Below are 15,683 nucleotides of genomic sequence, written 5' to 3' on the forward strand. Positions count from 1 at the left end.
TTCGATAGCGTTTGTTGACAGATATTTTCATTAAATTGCTTTAGAATTCTCGAAATAGAACTTATTGCACATTTATCACTATATGGATTTAAATTTTGACAGATCTAATTTACAGTTATACCCGTGTATCACGAAAAATAAGCTTTCTTAGTGTAGGAATACCGCTTCTGCAAAAATGTTTGTTCAGCAAAACACAGCATATACGTACTTAAAGCCTGTACAATCGAAGCATTTGATAAACGCGACTGTAATCTTGCGATTACAACTGAGATTATTTCACTGCACAATATTTGTTTGCAGTGTTTTTCATATTTATAGTCTTTACTGTACTTTTATTGCTAATGTTAAATGAATAATATCGAAGCTGTGACTTGATATTGGATAAAAATGCTTTTTTAATACTTTTTACTTATGCATCCGATGTCGTAGGAAATTTTCTTTACGGTGCATAGTACTCTTAAATCTTTAAAATTATTGTTAAATACGTTATATTGATTACTTCTATTCGTGTTATTACTGTTAGCTGTTAACATATACATTGTACATTTTACTGACAATTAATTTATGTGATTTCTTTCTCGGATATACTTTCATGACAAAATTAAAATTATGGAGACTAAAGTAAGATTTTTTAGCAGTAATTTAATTCATAGTATAAAATTAATATATTTTGTTATCAGATATTTCGGTAAAGTCGTCCACGTTAAAGACCTTCAGTAAAAAAATGTTGTCAAATTTTAGAAAAATGCTCGCCATTCTCCCGACAGAAAAAGTAAACCCAAAACGGGAGCTACAGTGCAAACAATTTAAACGAAGTTTTTTTATAACACTTGTATTGTACAGTACGGTGCGTAGCAGTGATTGTAACGGGTTCTCATTATTCACTGTTGAAGCTGGAAGAAAGGACCTACAGTACTGCTGTGAGTGTTGGGATCCTTATTCTCGCAACAATCAACAATAAAGTAAAGACGCATCTTAATAACTGTATTTACGTTTGATTAACACATTACCGTATTTAGTAACAGTTAACTATGATTGCTGACAACGTGCTCGGGTAGAGGAGGAATGGAAAAACTAAAGAAAAAGAACCTAACCGTATTTTTCTAACATTGAGAACCCTCCCTAGAGCCGGGTTCGAGTCGGGTTTCGGGCTGACTTTATTAAAGCCTCTGATGCTGGCCCTTCTACGCCACCGTGCCTCCCGTATTGCTGAGACTGATTTTCCATACTGTTCCTAACTTTACGTTGTTACGTACTGTGCTGTATTTTTCAGACTGTTTTTCAGTGTTTACAGCATCCGTCACGAGATTTTGGGTAGTTTAGTGTACAGTACAGTACAGGAGAACCTGTAGTTGGCATCAGAGCTCCATACAATCCAATTATTGATGTAGTACTACTGTAAATGTCGGTATAAACTACTGCAATCGCCCATTAGTTTTAGTTATATTTTTCCCAGTTAAAGTACAGTACTACATACACAAAGATATGACGTTACTATATTTAAAGTACAGTATGACAACCTCATGACCAATGGTTGGTTCATCGATGCGAAACGTCAACCGCGTTTCGTAATACTGTACCGTGCATGACATGACAGTACAGTACTGTACACTGTACAGTATGATGTGCTAACTGTAAGAGGTCTTCTTTTTTTATACTGTACAGTACAGTAGTGTACAGTACAGTACTGTACATAAATATCGTACTGTACAATGTACTGTACAGTACAGTACAGTATTACAGTGCTGTACCGTAGATTCAGAATTGCAGACCTGCAAAATACTGTACTGTATACTTGTAAAATCAAATCAAAATTTAAGCTACAAAAATTGATAAACTCTTTAATATCAATAATATATCAGGATGTTTGATTGGATAAATCGACTACTTGACTGGTTCAGGAGTCTTTTCTGGAAGGAAGAAATGGAAATCACTTTAGTCGGATTGCATTGTTCTGGCAAGACAACATTTGTTAATGTTATTGCAGTAAGTATCTCGTAATCGTGTAGATCATATTTTATTCTTAGCGCTCGTGCACATTTTATATTGTACTGTATTGCTTCAATATCTCATATAGTCATATTGTTTTAAATATTTGCAGTTGTCTTCGGTTTATGTATTCGCTAAAGTTTTTCTAATTCTCAATTGCTTTGAAAGATGTACAGAAATTTTCATCTACTATTCTATCACCTCTAAATTATATTATGAATTATTTGTGATTACGGTATTATGCTTGCATCGAATTCCAAAAAATCACCGAGCACTACAGTATATAGTACTGAATAATAATACTGTATCTAGATCTTCAAATATCATAATTTATCGATCTGAAGAGGTCTTAGCGATTAGCAAATTTGATCCAAAAGATCTTTCCACGGGGCGAAGGCGCAATGTAGTATGACTTTCTTCAGAGAAGTACGACGTACTACGGCTTAAATCGGAATACATTCATATCATCGTTTTTTTAACAATTCCTAGAACGGGAGTAGTCTGTGAAGTACCAACATCATTTCTTGAGCAACCTTTTATGACATTATTGCTTCGTAGGTGGCATTATGTTATTGCAGTATATAGTTTTTATAAATTTGGATATCTAACTTTGACATACAGCGTAGATTGTCACACAAGCACTGAAGCTTAGGCTCGAAGGCACGGGTTTGTCTTAGTGAATATCATGTCAAGTGAAGATTCAACCAATTATGCGTAGTTATAGTTATTGCTAAAAGAACTTCAGCGTGCGTTACGTCGATATTTGTGTATTATTGTATTACATATCTCTGTCCAATATTCCCTCGTTTTAAAATTCTCGTATAATAATAATTGAATCTCATTTAATCTTTATTTAAAACTGAATAGTCAGGAGAGTTTAACGAAGATATGATACCCACCATTGGCTTTAATATGCGGAAAGTTACCAAAGGCAATGTCACCATTAAGGTAAAGTGACGAATTGAATAGCCGTATTTGTAATTTCCTCTGGTAAATCGCAGACAACTTTATCGCTGAATAAGTGGGGCCTGTTTGATTTTAAATTTTAAGAATCTTACAGGAATTAGAAGTCACAGTAATTTACGCTATGAATTACAATTACTGACGTAAAAGTATTAGCGTCAGATTAGATATTGTACTTGGCGTACGAGTGATGCTACATACTATATACTGTCTGAATTGATATCATTCCTTACGTTTTTCTTGAAGTTATCTGCTAAAATTTTTATCTTCCATGACTGTAAATCCATATACCCAACACAGCTTTGGGACGTTGGAGGGCAGCCACGATTTAGGAGTATGTGGGAGAGATATTGCAGAGGCGTTAATTGCATTGTGTGAGTAATGGTTTATTAGCATCATAATTCTTAAAATTCTTATGAACTTTCGTTTATTTCATTCCAAATTACTCATGTAATTGTGTAAGCAGTAGTGTGATAGTACAGTTTTCCGATTTTTCTTTGCTAATTTCTAATTTAAAGCAAGAATAGTTACGTAGAAGCTAATCGAACTTTTTTCACTTCGGTATCCTGCTTAGCTTTATGGTTGACGCGGCAGATAGTGATAAGATTGAAGCAGCTAGAAATGAGTTACACAATCTACTAGATAAGCCACAACTAACAGGAACACCTGTAAGGCAGATTATTGACCCGATACATGTTATACACCAGACATGATTAATAAAATATCGCTTTCACTGATAGATTCTTGTTCTTGGAAATAAAAGAGATCTTCCAAATTCTCTAGATGAAAAAGATTTAATCAACAGATTGTAAGCTTTAACCGGAATTAATAAACTTTCGTTCGAGTTATCGCTCTAACAATATTGGGATATATTATATATAGGAATCTGGCTGCTATTGAAGATAGAGAAGTTTGTTGCTATTCGATCTCGTGCAAGGAACGAATTAATTTGGGTAAGTTAATCTTCAATCTCATACTTTATTCAATGTCAGTGCATCAAAATTATTTCATATGTGATATTCTATTTCAGACATTACACTGCAATGGCTAATTCGACACGCAAAGTCCTGAAGATGACAGTCATCACGTAACATCGTAATTTTGTTTGACTACTTAGCAGATTAACGGAAGATATTCTGTAACATCTTGAAAACAGTTTAATTAAACAATGAAATCAAAAGTTAAACAGTACTAAATTACTAATTATGAACATGAAGGTAAGGAAGTTTTACAGTATACTATTTGAACACATTTTGCTGTATTACCGAATCCTTATATTCTTACGTTTAAAGAACAATTAACTAAGTTGTGAGGTTGATATGCTAGGTTAATCTTACACTTTTTATAAGAACAATCACTGCATTGAGACTTTACCATTACGGCGCAGTTTTAATTGCTACTAAAGTTTCGTATAGTCAATGGTTACTGCATAGAGACTGTTATATCGTTTAGTTTGTTTAGAGAATAATCCTTGTATTCACAGTATTAATATCTTAATGTTTTTAATTTCGTTGTAAATTTCTGTAGATTAACAAATATCAATTATACGAAATATCTTTGTTCATGGATAAGATTACCTTTACCCGATTAAATTATATGTTAAATTTGGTTGTACGTTATAGTTAATTCGCTGTTTACTATTGAATATATTATATTTTCATTCAATTTTATCTGTCTTCTGATTGCAACTCTACAAGGCGATTTACGACCTTATAGATCAATCGTCAAGTGATTTATAATCACTGGTAGCTACTCTCAAAATTTTGATCGTTTTCATAAATAATCGTGCACTGCTGTATTGATACCGGAGTGCCTGGAGTTAAAAACTATTGATTATAAAGCAATTATACTGTACAACAAATACAATAATAATATAAATTTAGGAATGTCCGGAAAATCTGGAGATATTTTACAGGCATTTGCGTCCTAATCCTGTCCGAATTGTACAATAATTAATCATACTGTACTTTGAATCTATCTAAATAGTGCCTGTAGAATGTCTTGCAGCGACTCTATTCGCGCGGCATCAATTAATCAATTAAGACGTTTTCTTAAGAGTTCAGGCAGTCTTATTGACTAATCTTATACATTATGCGCCACGTAACCGTCTAATAGTTACAAAATTGTCGATTTGACGAATCCGCAGCACTATAATGTGGCAATGCCAGTACCTATTGCCTTGTGCACTATGTGAACGTAACCGTCTAATAGCTACGACAATAGTCAAGTTGACGAATCCACAGTGGTATTTTGTATCGTACTGAGAAGTCACTCCAAACTCCAATTGGCAACTTTGATCCTAGTACACTAATCCACAGTACTGTAACACAGGCATGTGGCATTGTGACGCCGATATGGGATACTGTTTAGCTACTTACAGTTAATTAATTGGTTAGCTCTATGATAATTAATTATAAATTAATTATGAGAATCAGGATAATTTTAAAAACGAAAAAAATAGTTGCAATTTACAATAAGTTGCATAATGTTTTAATTATGATTTGCAACTGCTAGTAATTCTAAGCATTACGAGAGAGGATTTTGAAAGTGTTGCGTTGTTAAATCGCTGCAAGCGAATTTATTTTTTATAAAATTAGCATGAAACATGAGCAACATAGGCATTAAGAAATCATAAAATCAATAACTCAAACTACAAGTGCTTGAGTTCGGTGGTACGTGTATAGATTCACGAATTAGATCACTCATTCAAATTTAAATTTCGTCGCTTTATATTATACAAACAAAAATGCATTGTCAGTAAGCCCAAGATGTTACACTTTCTATTCAAGGTACTATACATCGTGTATCGCGTACTTTATAACAAGTCAATTAATAATTTTCAGCCATCATCAACAGCACCAGTGACGTCCATCCATTAAACGGGTGGGCACCTTGGCCTTTTCCTGTCTGAGGATCATAATTTTCCCAAAAGTAACCAGTTCGTTGATATTCCTTGAATACAGTATTTACCACATTGTTGCGCAATTTGATATATAAATCATTAGCCACTTCTTTGTAAGGACCCTTCACACTTCTATAGAAATGAAGGGCGCGAACAACTAAAAAGTTCATATTAATCCAAATCGGTCCACGCCAGTAGGGAGGATCGCTTTCAGTATTCCACTTAAAATAAAAGGTATCAGTCTTAGCTAAAGATCGCAACCCGTAGTCTGTCCATAACAACTCAGGTTTGCTTAAATCCTCCAAAATTTTTTTCAAATTAGTAGATGACGCCGGCAGTAAATGCATTAAGAATGGAAATAGATTTACATATCCGAAATGGTGAACAAATCGTAAGGATGGGCCTTTCTTAGAAGAGACTACTCTTCTTGTATATAGCACCTGACCTTGAGCATTCAAGACCTTTTTTAATTTAACATATTTTGTGTGATTTCCATAATCGCAATATGTTTCAGTCCGGGGCGACCAATGTAATCTATCTAATTCCAAAACATCAGACAAGGACACAAATTGGCGAGCATAGTAGATTGCTTCTTTACGTTTATCTACCGTGACTGCTAAATGGTGCATGTAACCGACAAACGCAGTCATCCAGCATCTTAGATCGACATGAGCTTCAGCTACAGAAGGATGCGAGGCTCTTGGATAATCATCCAAACCGGAAGCCAAAGTCTTAGCGTTAAGTTCATTAACAGCTTCTTCACTTCGACCTTGCCAACGGAATGTTCCAGGAATATTGCCCCTTTGTGTTGAGTTAAACCAGTTAAACCATGCATGTAACTTCGGAAATAATAACTGAAAATAGAGGCGGTGTTCTTTAGAGAGTTTCTTATTCTTTGCTTCTAATTCACTTTGAATAGAGTGTAAAGCTAGCATGAGTGTAGGAGGATTAGCAATTCGATTATTTTGTACGATAAACTTCGCTGGGACTCTAGAGCGAGCTTCGTCTCCTAGTATTTGTTCTCGGGGAATCCACCCTTCGGCATTAATTAAATCTAGCCAGTAGGCAATGATTTCCATTGAAAGATCTAAATCCCATTTACATATTAGCAACTGATGAAAGCCTTCATCCCACAGAAATCCACGAGGAAAAAATGATCTCGACGGCGTACCAGTTAATAATGGTGCTTCAAAATAGTCTGTGGCATCTTTGAAAAATTCAGATATGACTTTAGATTCTCCATGAAAATATCCTATACCACCTAATGTACTGCTTAACGCGGCCTTTCCAAATTGAATGTAGTCGTTGTTAAATCCCGATGCACCAAGTTTAAATTTTTCTTCAAACTTTTTATTGAATTCTTCTTGTCGAGTTTTAATTAAATGCGTTAATGCATTATCTAAGACCGGGTAAGCTCGGACGTTATCGGCCGCTTGTGATTCGTAGATAATTTCGAACTCAATCGGAATTCTACCAGTTACCTGGTACAGTATAAGATTATCAGCAAGTGATTTAGTAGGATCATTTGTGGGTCTCCCGTCAAATAGTCCGTAGTAACGGACATTTCTTTCAGATTTAATAGGTCGCATGTTAGCCGAAACGAATTCCTTCATCGAATAAAAGTAGGGTGTATTTGTTGATAGATAACGGCGGAGTTTGATATTTTGCGAACTACTAGCAGTGCGAAAAGCAATTTTGAAATTCTTTAACCTATTAGAATTTCCTGTTATTCCAGTAAAGTTGTAGTCATCATCAAGTTCTGGAAATAGTTCACCTGTACCTTCTTGGCCTACGTAGAATATCAGGGTTATTTCTCTATTTTTCGGGCTACCAGGTAATATAGAGCTAGAAATTCTAACACTCCAATCGCCCCCATAATCGCCAATTGATCTCGTAACAAAATCAGTTTTAATCTCGTAGCCAAAATCAGTGATCTGCTGTCGACCATATGAGGAACCGTCGTGGGAATACCAACCATATTTTGGTAATTTATCAGCCATGCTGCATTCGTGGCGTATTTGAATTTGTCCATTGGTATTGTCATTTGCAAACCACATAAGTCCTGTAATTAACGATTTCTGGCCTTTGTGACGCATCCCGAAGTATACTTGTGGCCTGTAAGAACCCCAGAAACGATTCATTTTGTTATCGTAATAAGAAGCAGCTGAAGGAACATTTAACTTAGTATATAGACGGCTCCTCTGATAAATATAAAATGCAAACATAATAGAAAGGATGAACAATCCACTGAGGATGTACATTAAACCAATGTTATATCTGCCCCCTAAAACTATCCTTATTCTCTCCACTAGGCTAAGGCGAGATATTTTTTGGTCTTTGGTTCGGGTCTCTTTCCCATGAGTGGAGCTAACAGGGCTGCTTCGCTGAGCTGAATCTTTAACACGTTTTAAAGCCGGCATCTCCTTCTGTTTGCTGTTTTTAAGGTATGTATCAACTCTATACGAGTGTACTCCAATGGTTCTATTCAATTAAACGTAAAGAACGAAGTTGGGCTTTACTTCCTGCGCAAAGCATTGGTTTTCTGCGTAGATTTACAATTAGCATAGGGTAGATGGCAATACTACAACCCCAATCGCATTTTTTATCAATTAATTAAATAAATAGCAGGAGGGCTCAATCAAGGAGGTACTGTACAGTACAGTACAGTACTGTACAGCACTGTACAGTACATGTACTGTACCGTACTGTACCGTACAGTACAGTACCATGATACTGTAGAATGTACTGTACGGTACGGTACCGTACAGTACTGTCATCAGACTATGGTACTATAATTTCCCACAAAAAGTGAAGGTTCAACAGAAATTGTTTCTACGGAGTTGAAAGTTCCCGTTTCTTCTTCATCTTTTGAGATGAGATCATTCTTGAGTGATTTTAGTTGAAAGCTCAGTATTAAAAAGTTAGGAGCAGAAGTTATTACATTCCAACAGTAAATTATAATTACTAATACTGTAGTTTGAGTTTTACAGGAATACAGTATTTGATATTATGGCTAGGTAGTTACTTTCTATACAGTACTTGTGCAAGCTTCCATATTATACAGTACAGTACACTGGATTTATACTGTACACATATCTATTGTCCAAATCACACGTTGAATTGTACCACAGATTTTTTTCAACTAGTTATAATATAAAAGCGTGATATCCTGACGTAACATCCTTCGATAGCTCAGTTGGTAGAGCGGAGGACTGTAGATGAATTGTACCAGTCCGCAGTATGTGCTAAGTACTGTGTAAATGGTAACAGATATCCTTAGGTCGCTGGTTCGAATCCGGCTCGAAGGAATTTTTTTCTTTTTTGTATACTGTAATTGTACAGTACTTTACTGTACTGTACTGTACTGTACACCTGTCGATGATTTGATTCAAGTAATCGTAAAGTACTGTATCATGCAGTTTTAGTATTTTGTCTTTGGTTGCGAATGTTTGGTCGAGTGAATACAAAACTGTACAGTACTGTACAGTTCAGTACAGTAGGTAAAAATTCTACAAGTTTACAATACTGTACAGTACAGCAAGATAAAAATTAAAAATACGGTACTGCAGATTCCTAAAATTCTTAGTGATTGTAAATTCTGCGACATCAGAAATCCCTAGAGCAGATCAATAACCGAATCCCATTGGTTTGTGGCTAGAAGATTTCGATCCTAGCAGAGTCATCTTAAAAGAGGGATTTGCCATCCATCGAGATTAATGTTTAAAAACACCTATCAAGTAAGTGAGAGCTGAAGAAATAAATCCGACGCCATGACGTTGTACAAGCCCAGTATTCAATTACAGTACATCGAAAGTTATTTACATTACTGTACGGTTATCTCCGAGATTTACTTTTGTAGTTATATAATTATTATTTAATAATCACACTGGAAGATTGCTTGTAAAGTAAAACTACATGTACGCGTATGTGTAACCTTCTTAAGGGTGGTCCTTATTTCGAAGTATTTAATGCTCAATTGAGCGATTCCTTACAAAAGAAATGGAAGATATTTGGACCTTCATCGGCCATACGAAAGGTACTCGGATAAGTGTCAAGAATATAGTACTGAACTGTACATTCATGAGAATTTTTAGTTTTATCGTTGATTTCGATAGTTCTTACTGTATGACAGTACTGTATAATCATCATTACTGACAATACTACAGAAATATTACCAATTATTTGTACCCTCTGCGTAGTTGTAATGCTTAGCAGAATTTCAATATCGTGGCGAGAATTTTTGTCATCTGAAGGTGTTCGTATACCTATGTGTAACATATATTTCATGGTATTTATCACTCTAGTCAAAAATAATAATTTATAGATTATATTATGTATACAATATGATACATCCTGTACGCCCTGTACTTAGTACAATGAATTACTTACAGTAAATTACCGATACTGTAATTATACTATAATTTAGTAATCCATAGCGCTGCAGCGCACCGTACCAGTGTTATTCAAAATAATATTGTTAGCCCGTGATATTACTGTATGAGAAATGACTGAATCTAGTTACGAGTAGTTACGATAGTACAGTAGATATCATTGGTGTTGAGAACACAGTACAGTAGGTTGGATAGTTAATGACTTGTGCTAAATTAGTTAAAAGTTAAATACTGTTTCTAATAAACTACTTGCTTTCAATAAACTAATTATGCTCCGTTATCATTAGGAGTACAGTAGAGAGTGTAAAAGTTGGGTTTTGGTACTGGAAGGAGACGCTGTGGTGACTAAAATTCGATTACCCAAAGATGATAAAGAGAATTGTATGAATTTTTTATTGCTAATACTAGTAATTTTATCATGGTTAATTAATCGTACCTATTAATTTCTCTACTCTGTATGTTGTAAATAAAATTTTTGAAATTATGAGAGTGCAATATAAGCGCGGACGTATATTGCACTATTTAATGCAGACGCCAAGGCATTATTATTTTAGTGATCGAATTCGTTTTATTCAAGTTGTAAATATGCAGTACACTTATAATATGTAGCTAAATAGCCATGGCCTTTTTCTGTCTGTAATTAATTAGTATGCCTTTTACAACCATTCTGCATCTTACAAGTTAAGATATCGCCTGGCCTAAGGGGATTTTCAGCAGATTTTAGGTGATAAGTTCCCATTTATGTGTGGTGTTAAAAAAAATTGTTAAATAGCTTACAGTTAATTAACCGTATATAATTAATAATTTAACAACTATAGTATACTTGATACAAGGAATAACAGAAGGCGAATTTTCTTGTCAACAATGCATAAGGAATTATCGGTTACTCCATTGCATGCAAAAGTTCCGCTTGTGATTGCGCAACGAGGGATGGTAAGTAACGGAAGCGCCATTTGGTACTTAGCCATCATAAAGTATCTTATGATATTTACAACTATAAATTCTAGTGGTTAAATCTCTGTCTGGATATGCAATCCTTGGTGAATCGATCATTTAAAGGCTCTATTTTGCGTTCCATCGAATCCATAACAATCCACGCTAATTGCAAGATCAGGAGGATTTTTACTATGAAAAACCAGCCGATTGATTCAGCATCTGAGAATGGTGAAAGTCATTAAGATTAAAAATGATTGCGATTCGTTATATTTTCAGATTTTTATAATTTTATCTCCAGTACAGTATCTATAACCACTAGAACTGCATGATTTTTCTAATTAATTTCAAGATAATGCAATACCAAAGCCAATGCGGCTCAATACCGAGAGTTCCAGTTACACACAAGTTAGCAGGATGGTCATGGTACTTTAAGATTTTTTTAAAGTAACTCAAACGTACGTTTTTTTAATTCAGATCTTTAACATGGAAAGCGTTACTCATTTGGAAGATAACACTCCTACTAGCAAAAGTTTTACCGTTCTAGGAAGGGGTATTGGCAATATTTTGTATGTTATGTATGTATGAGTGTCTTACTGTCAAGCATTCCACTTGTATGATAGATTCTTCCACCAATGTACCATCTAAAAGCTTCGAAAGAATTAGTAATATCGAAATAAAGTTTACTTCAGGCGAGAAGACTATTAAAACATTGGTATACCCGAAAAATGTTTAGTTTGCCAAGTTTAAGAAATATAACACTTAATTACGTAGCTTATCACCTTATCCAATGTTAAAATATACTATTTCCAGGTTAGTGACTGTGAAAAAATCAAAAGTGAGCGAGGTGTTAGTATTTACAAATTTCGAAATTCAGAACAGATGCAAAACAATGAAGGTGCCACATCTTTCTATATCGAACAATGCAATGTGCTGCGTACTTCCAAATATCGTGATTATCCTGCTCTATTTGATTAAATTAATTATAAGGCATTTTTATTACTGTAGGATCTGAAATTGTCGGCCGGAAAGATGTCATACCGATTAGTTATGTGGCTGAGTATCGTTCAAATCTCCAATCTAAAATTGGATATGGGTCTTTAAAGATCCCGGCTAATGGATATTCTGCAGAATACGATTGCAACGGCAATACCGATAACCATGCATGGATCACTGTAGATATAAGAACAGGAGAAAAATTATTTACATTCTTTTCTTTTCCAATTTCTGTTCGATCGGAGCAATCGAACATTGGTGTCGATTATGATACCATCGCCTTAGGAAACTTAGGTGAATGTAAGTGCCAAACAAGAACAGGATTAAATTATAAATTCTATTATTTTGTTTGATTCCTACAATATGTAGCCTAACAATCAATATATGCATTCACAGACTATCCACAATTCGTAGATCATGAAAGTCATAGTCGAATTAATCATTCAGACTATACCTTAAACTGCAACCAATACGACGAAATCGATGTTAAGGGAGATGGCAATGACAGAAATACCGCTAACAATATCAACCTACAATTTGAGGAAACAACTGATAATCGTATAGGTGACAAGGTGTACAGAAAAACTTACAATCTTAGGGGTTTAGTATTTATAGTATTGCAAAAAGAATATTTTAGCTAGCATTAGGCCTAATTTAATGCAAGCAAGAATTTAAGAAGTTTCGATTAAGTACTGTATTCGTAATAAATCTGGCTTGTTGTATGCTTTATACAACATACTAGGGTTCCACAACAACAAAGGAGATACTCGGAGTTAATAGTTGTAAGGAATCGGAAATAGAAAGTGTAATAAGATCTGTTTGCGGGGTCAACACTAATCGTGACAATAGGATACTATCTAAGGCTAGTCTGAAATCTAGCTTACTGAGGGAAATTTCGCAGACAACTATTTCCCAGGTACTATATAGCAATCAATTTTGTAACTGCAGTTAGTATAATATGCATTGGTATGCATAGTATTTAGAAAGAACTTAGCAAATATTGTTTATTTCTTTAATCAAATATCTACAGGATGATGATTGGAAAGATTTAAATTTATATGGCGATTCCAGAACTCTTTATGACTGTTCTACTGATCATATCCCGGATTTTGTCAGCTCCCATCGCTTACCAAAGAACTTTGGAGAGAGCATCACTATTGACGAAGATACGGCATCATCAAGTGAAAACGAAGACAGTACTCCTGGGAAACGATACCCGGTGAGCGAATTTAACGTGTTTATGCAATTATAAAGTTATTTTCCAATTAGCTACTAAGTTGATTGTTTCATTCAAGGCTCAATCAATCATAAGCCGATATGTAAGCGAAATAAGGCATAATAATGTTCTAGCTAGCTTCCAGTCAAATACAAGGTAGGTTAGCTACCACCCTATGTGGTTAATAGTCATATCTAGTATTTAGTATGCCTTACAAGTCTAGTAATGGCTTCAGGTGAAGAGCGGTATGTTGGGTCTAACTCTATGTTTATCGTGATGTTAGGGAGTGCGCGCCTGTATTCAGTCCCGATGTTAATTTATCAGCTGTGTCTATTGACTCCAATAGTAAATGGCAAATTCTTTCTTCCGGGGACGATGGTAATTGCTCTACCGCCCAGAATTTAAGACAAACTGGCGAGGTGTTGGACCTGCTGTATGATTCGCAACTAAATTGCTACTTTGATCCTAAAACGTACAAATATTACGAACTCATTGACTAAATTTACTATTTTACTAGCAATAGTTGTATAGCCTGACTGCAAAATATGACAAAATAGCTATTTTAATAATCCAACTGCAATTATATAATACAATTAATTGTCAATAACCTTGATTCATATTATTGAGTGAAGGCTTACCATACTAAATAAGACTTTTTACGTTACGTTAAGTGATTGATTTATTTAGTAATGTGTTACATAGCACAGAGCTAATACCGTTGCTTTGTATAATGCACTTTGTCAATGATTTACTGTACTCGAAATTTAAGTTATCTATGATATTCAGATTTTCAATCTAAAATAAAAGTTTTTAGCCTATTAATGCTTATTTTTAAGTTATCTTAGTTTAAATGTCCATTTTCCGATTTTATTTCTGCACCGTTATCGTTATTTACAGAAGGGAGGACATTACAATGCAATTAAGCATATAAGGTATTATATTTTTGGCATCTATTATGATGTAGGATGCTAGAATTATAATTGCTCCTTTAGTAATCGAAGATCGTGAGCGATGCTTGTGCTTAGAGATAAGATTACAGATTACTATACAGCTTTCTAAGTTTCATTACAAAAGCAACGTTAGAATTCTCAAACTACCGTATAACTCAGTCTGAGATATTGTAATTAATTTAAAGTTGTTAAGCGACAATTATGTTCAAAACTATTTTAACCGAATCAGATATTCTAGTGGGTAAGCAGTTGGAACTATCGACAAAACGCAACGTCCTAAAGTTAAATATGTATAGTAAGGCGCAGAATGCGTCTTGTAGATAACATGTAAAGAATCTCTGTATTATTGTCATGGCGTTGGTAAGGTAATCAAGTCAGCTGGAATCTTCGAAATTTATTGTAATCCCAAAATTTCACCTTCACATTACGACCTCCAAAGTAACGACCATTAAGGGCAATTGCAGCTGAGAGATAAAAAAAAATAAGGCGTACATCCAAACCTATATAATGTGTTACTTTTAGCACAAGCAACGTACCTTTAACGGCAGATTCTTGTCTTTTAAATTCAACAAATATTCTTACTGCAAGTTCTTCAGTAGCTTCGGGCAACTATATGGTTAAGAACAATTTAATGACTGACGCAGAGGACAAATTCTTTAGTTCAGTAATTCGATACTGACCTCGTGTATTAAGACACGTTCAACGGCTCCGTAACTATTGCATTCTTCAGCGATTTCTGGCTCTAAATCGTCATCTACCTCACCCTTGCCTACGATATTCTATGATCAATCAATAACGTATGTTTACTTTCAAGTAAGGGGTGAAATGACACGACTTTACTATAGCACAAGACATAATAAGGATTTACAAGCAAGTTCTTACGGTTAAAAGGATAACTTTAGAAGGATTACCAAGACCGGTAGCCGATGCGCTCGTGGTGATATCTGTCGGCTTTGATGCTGTATCGATAATAATAGCGTTATATTGTGGTTTCATGCGCGGTAACAGTATTTAGAACTATTAAAATTTGCATTTGATATACGCCTACAGCCTTACATACAATCTAATATTTTTCCATCGCTTTTTCCGAGTTTTTCTACTTGTAGTGCTCTACTAATACCTTGTCCATCTTTACCTAATCCTGTTTGGAATAACACATCAACCAATAAGTCCATTGCCATATCTAATTAATGTTATCAAAGCTGTGTCAATATGACAAGGCTAAGATATAGGTTCTGTACACTTATTAGCTGCCACAAACATGCATATTTCAAAACTAAACACTATCATCACAAAAACCATGGTAAATTCCGATATATCACCACAGTACAAGGCATTTTATG

The 15,683-nt window shown here is 34.7% G+C and overlaps 4 protein-coding genes across 4 annotated transcripts; 2 read left to right on the top strand and 2 right to left on the bottom strand.

Annotated features, from left to right (window-relative positions):
- Window positions 1-1,863: 1,863 nt before the first annotated feature.
- On the top strand, window positions 1,864-4,023 carry TRIADDRAFT_19675 (uncharacterized protein; the record flags this gene model as incomplete). The annotated part of the gene is made up of 7 exons (XM_002108153.1): window positions 1,864-1,986; window positions 2,857-2,937; window positions 3,253-3,326; window positions 3,527-3,620; window positions 3,693-3,760; window positions 3,835-3,905; window positions 3,983-4,023. 7 exons carry the CDS (start codon window positions 1,864-1,866, stop codon window positions 4,021-4,023), a joined length of 552 nt encoding a protein of 183 aa, XP_002108189.1.
- A 1,758-nt stretch (window positions 4,024-5,781) lies between these two features.
- TRIADDRAFT_19077 (uncharacterized protein) lies at window positions 5,782-7,995 on the bottom strand (the record flags this gene model as incomplete). The annotated part of the gene is made up of 1 exon (XM_002108885.1): window positions 5,782-7,995. The coding sequence occupies one exon, from the start codon at window positions 7,993-7,995 to the stop codon at window positions 5,782-5,784; it is 2,214 nt and encodes a 737-aa protein (XP_002108921.1).
- A 3,114-nt stretch (window positions 7,996-11,109) lies between these two features.
- Window positions 11,110-13,890, top strand: TRIADDRAFT_52410 (uncharacterized protein; the record flags this gene model as incomplete). The annotated part of the gene is made up of 9 exons (XM_002108154.1): window positions 11,110-11,178; window positions 11,656-11,760; window positions 11,992-12,076; window positions 12,187-12,474; window positions 12,571-12,746; window positions 12,917-13,090; window positions 13,205-13,393; window positions 13,470-13,546; window positions 13,674-13,890. 9 exons carry the CDS (start codon window positions 11,110-11,112, stop codon window positions 13,888-13,890), a joined length of 1,380 nt encoding a protein of 459 aa, XP_002108190.1.
- An 819-nt stretch (window positions 13,891-14,709) lies between these two features.
- On the bottom strand, window positions 14,710-15,119 carry TRIADDRAFT_19511 (uncharacterized protein; the record flags this gene model as incomplete). The annotated part of the gene is made up of 3 exons (XM_002108886.1): window positions 14,710-14,804; window positions 14,877-14,949; window positions 15,021-15,119. Coding segments are annotated over 3 exons (267 nt in total), but the record flags the coding sequence as incomplete, so codon positions are not given.
- Window positions 15,120-15,683: the final 564 nt, after the last annotated feature.

Source organism: Trichoplax adhaerens, genomic scaffold (genome assembly GCF_000150275.1).
Source record: "Trichoplax adhaerens TRIADscaffold_1 genomic scaffold, whole genome shotgun sequence".
In the NCBI taxonomy this organism is placed as follows: domain Eukaryota; kingdom Metazoa; phylum Placozoa; class Uniplacotomia; order Trichoplacea; family Trichoplacidae; genus Trichoplax; species Trichoplax adhaerens.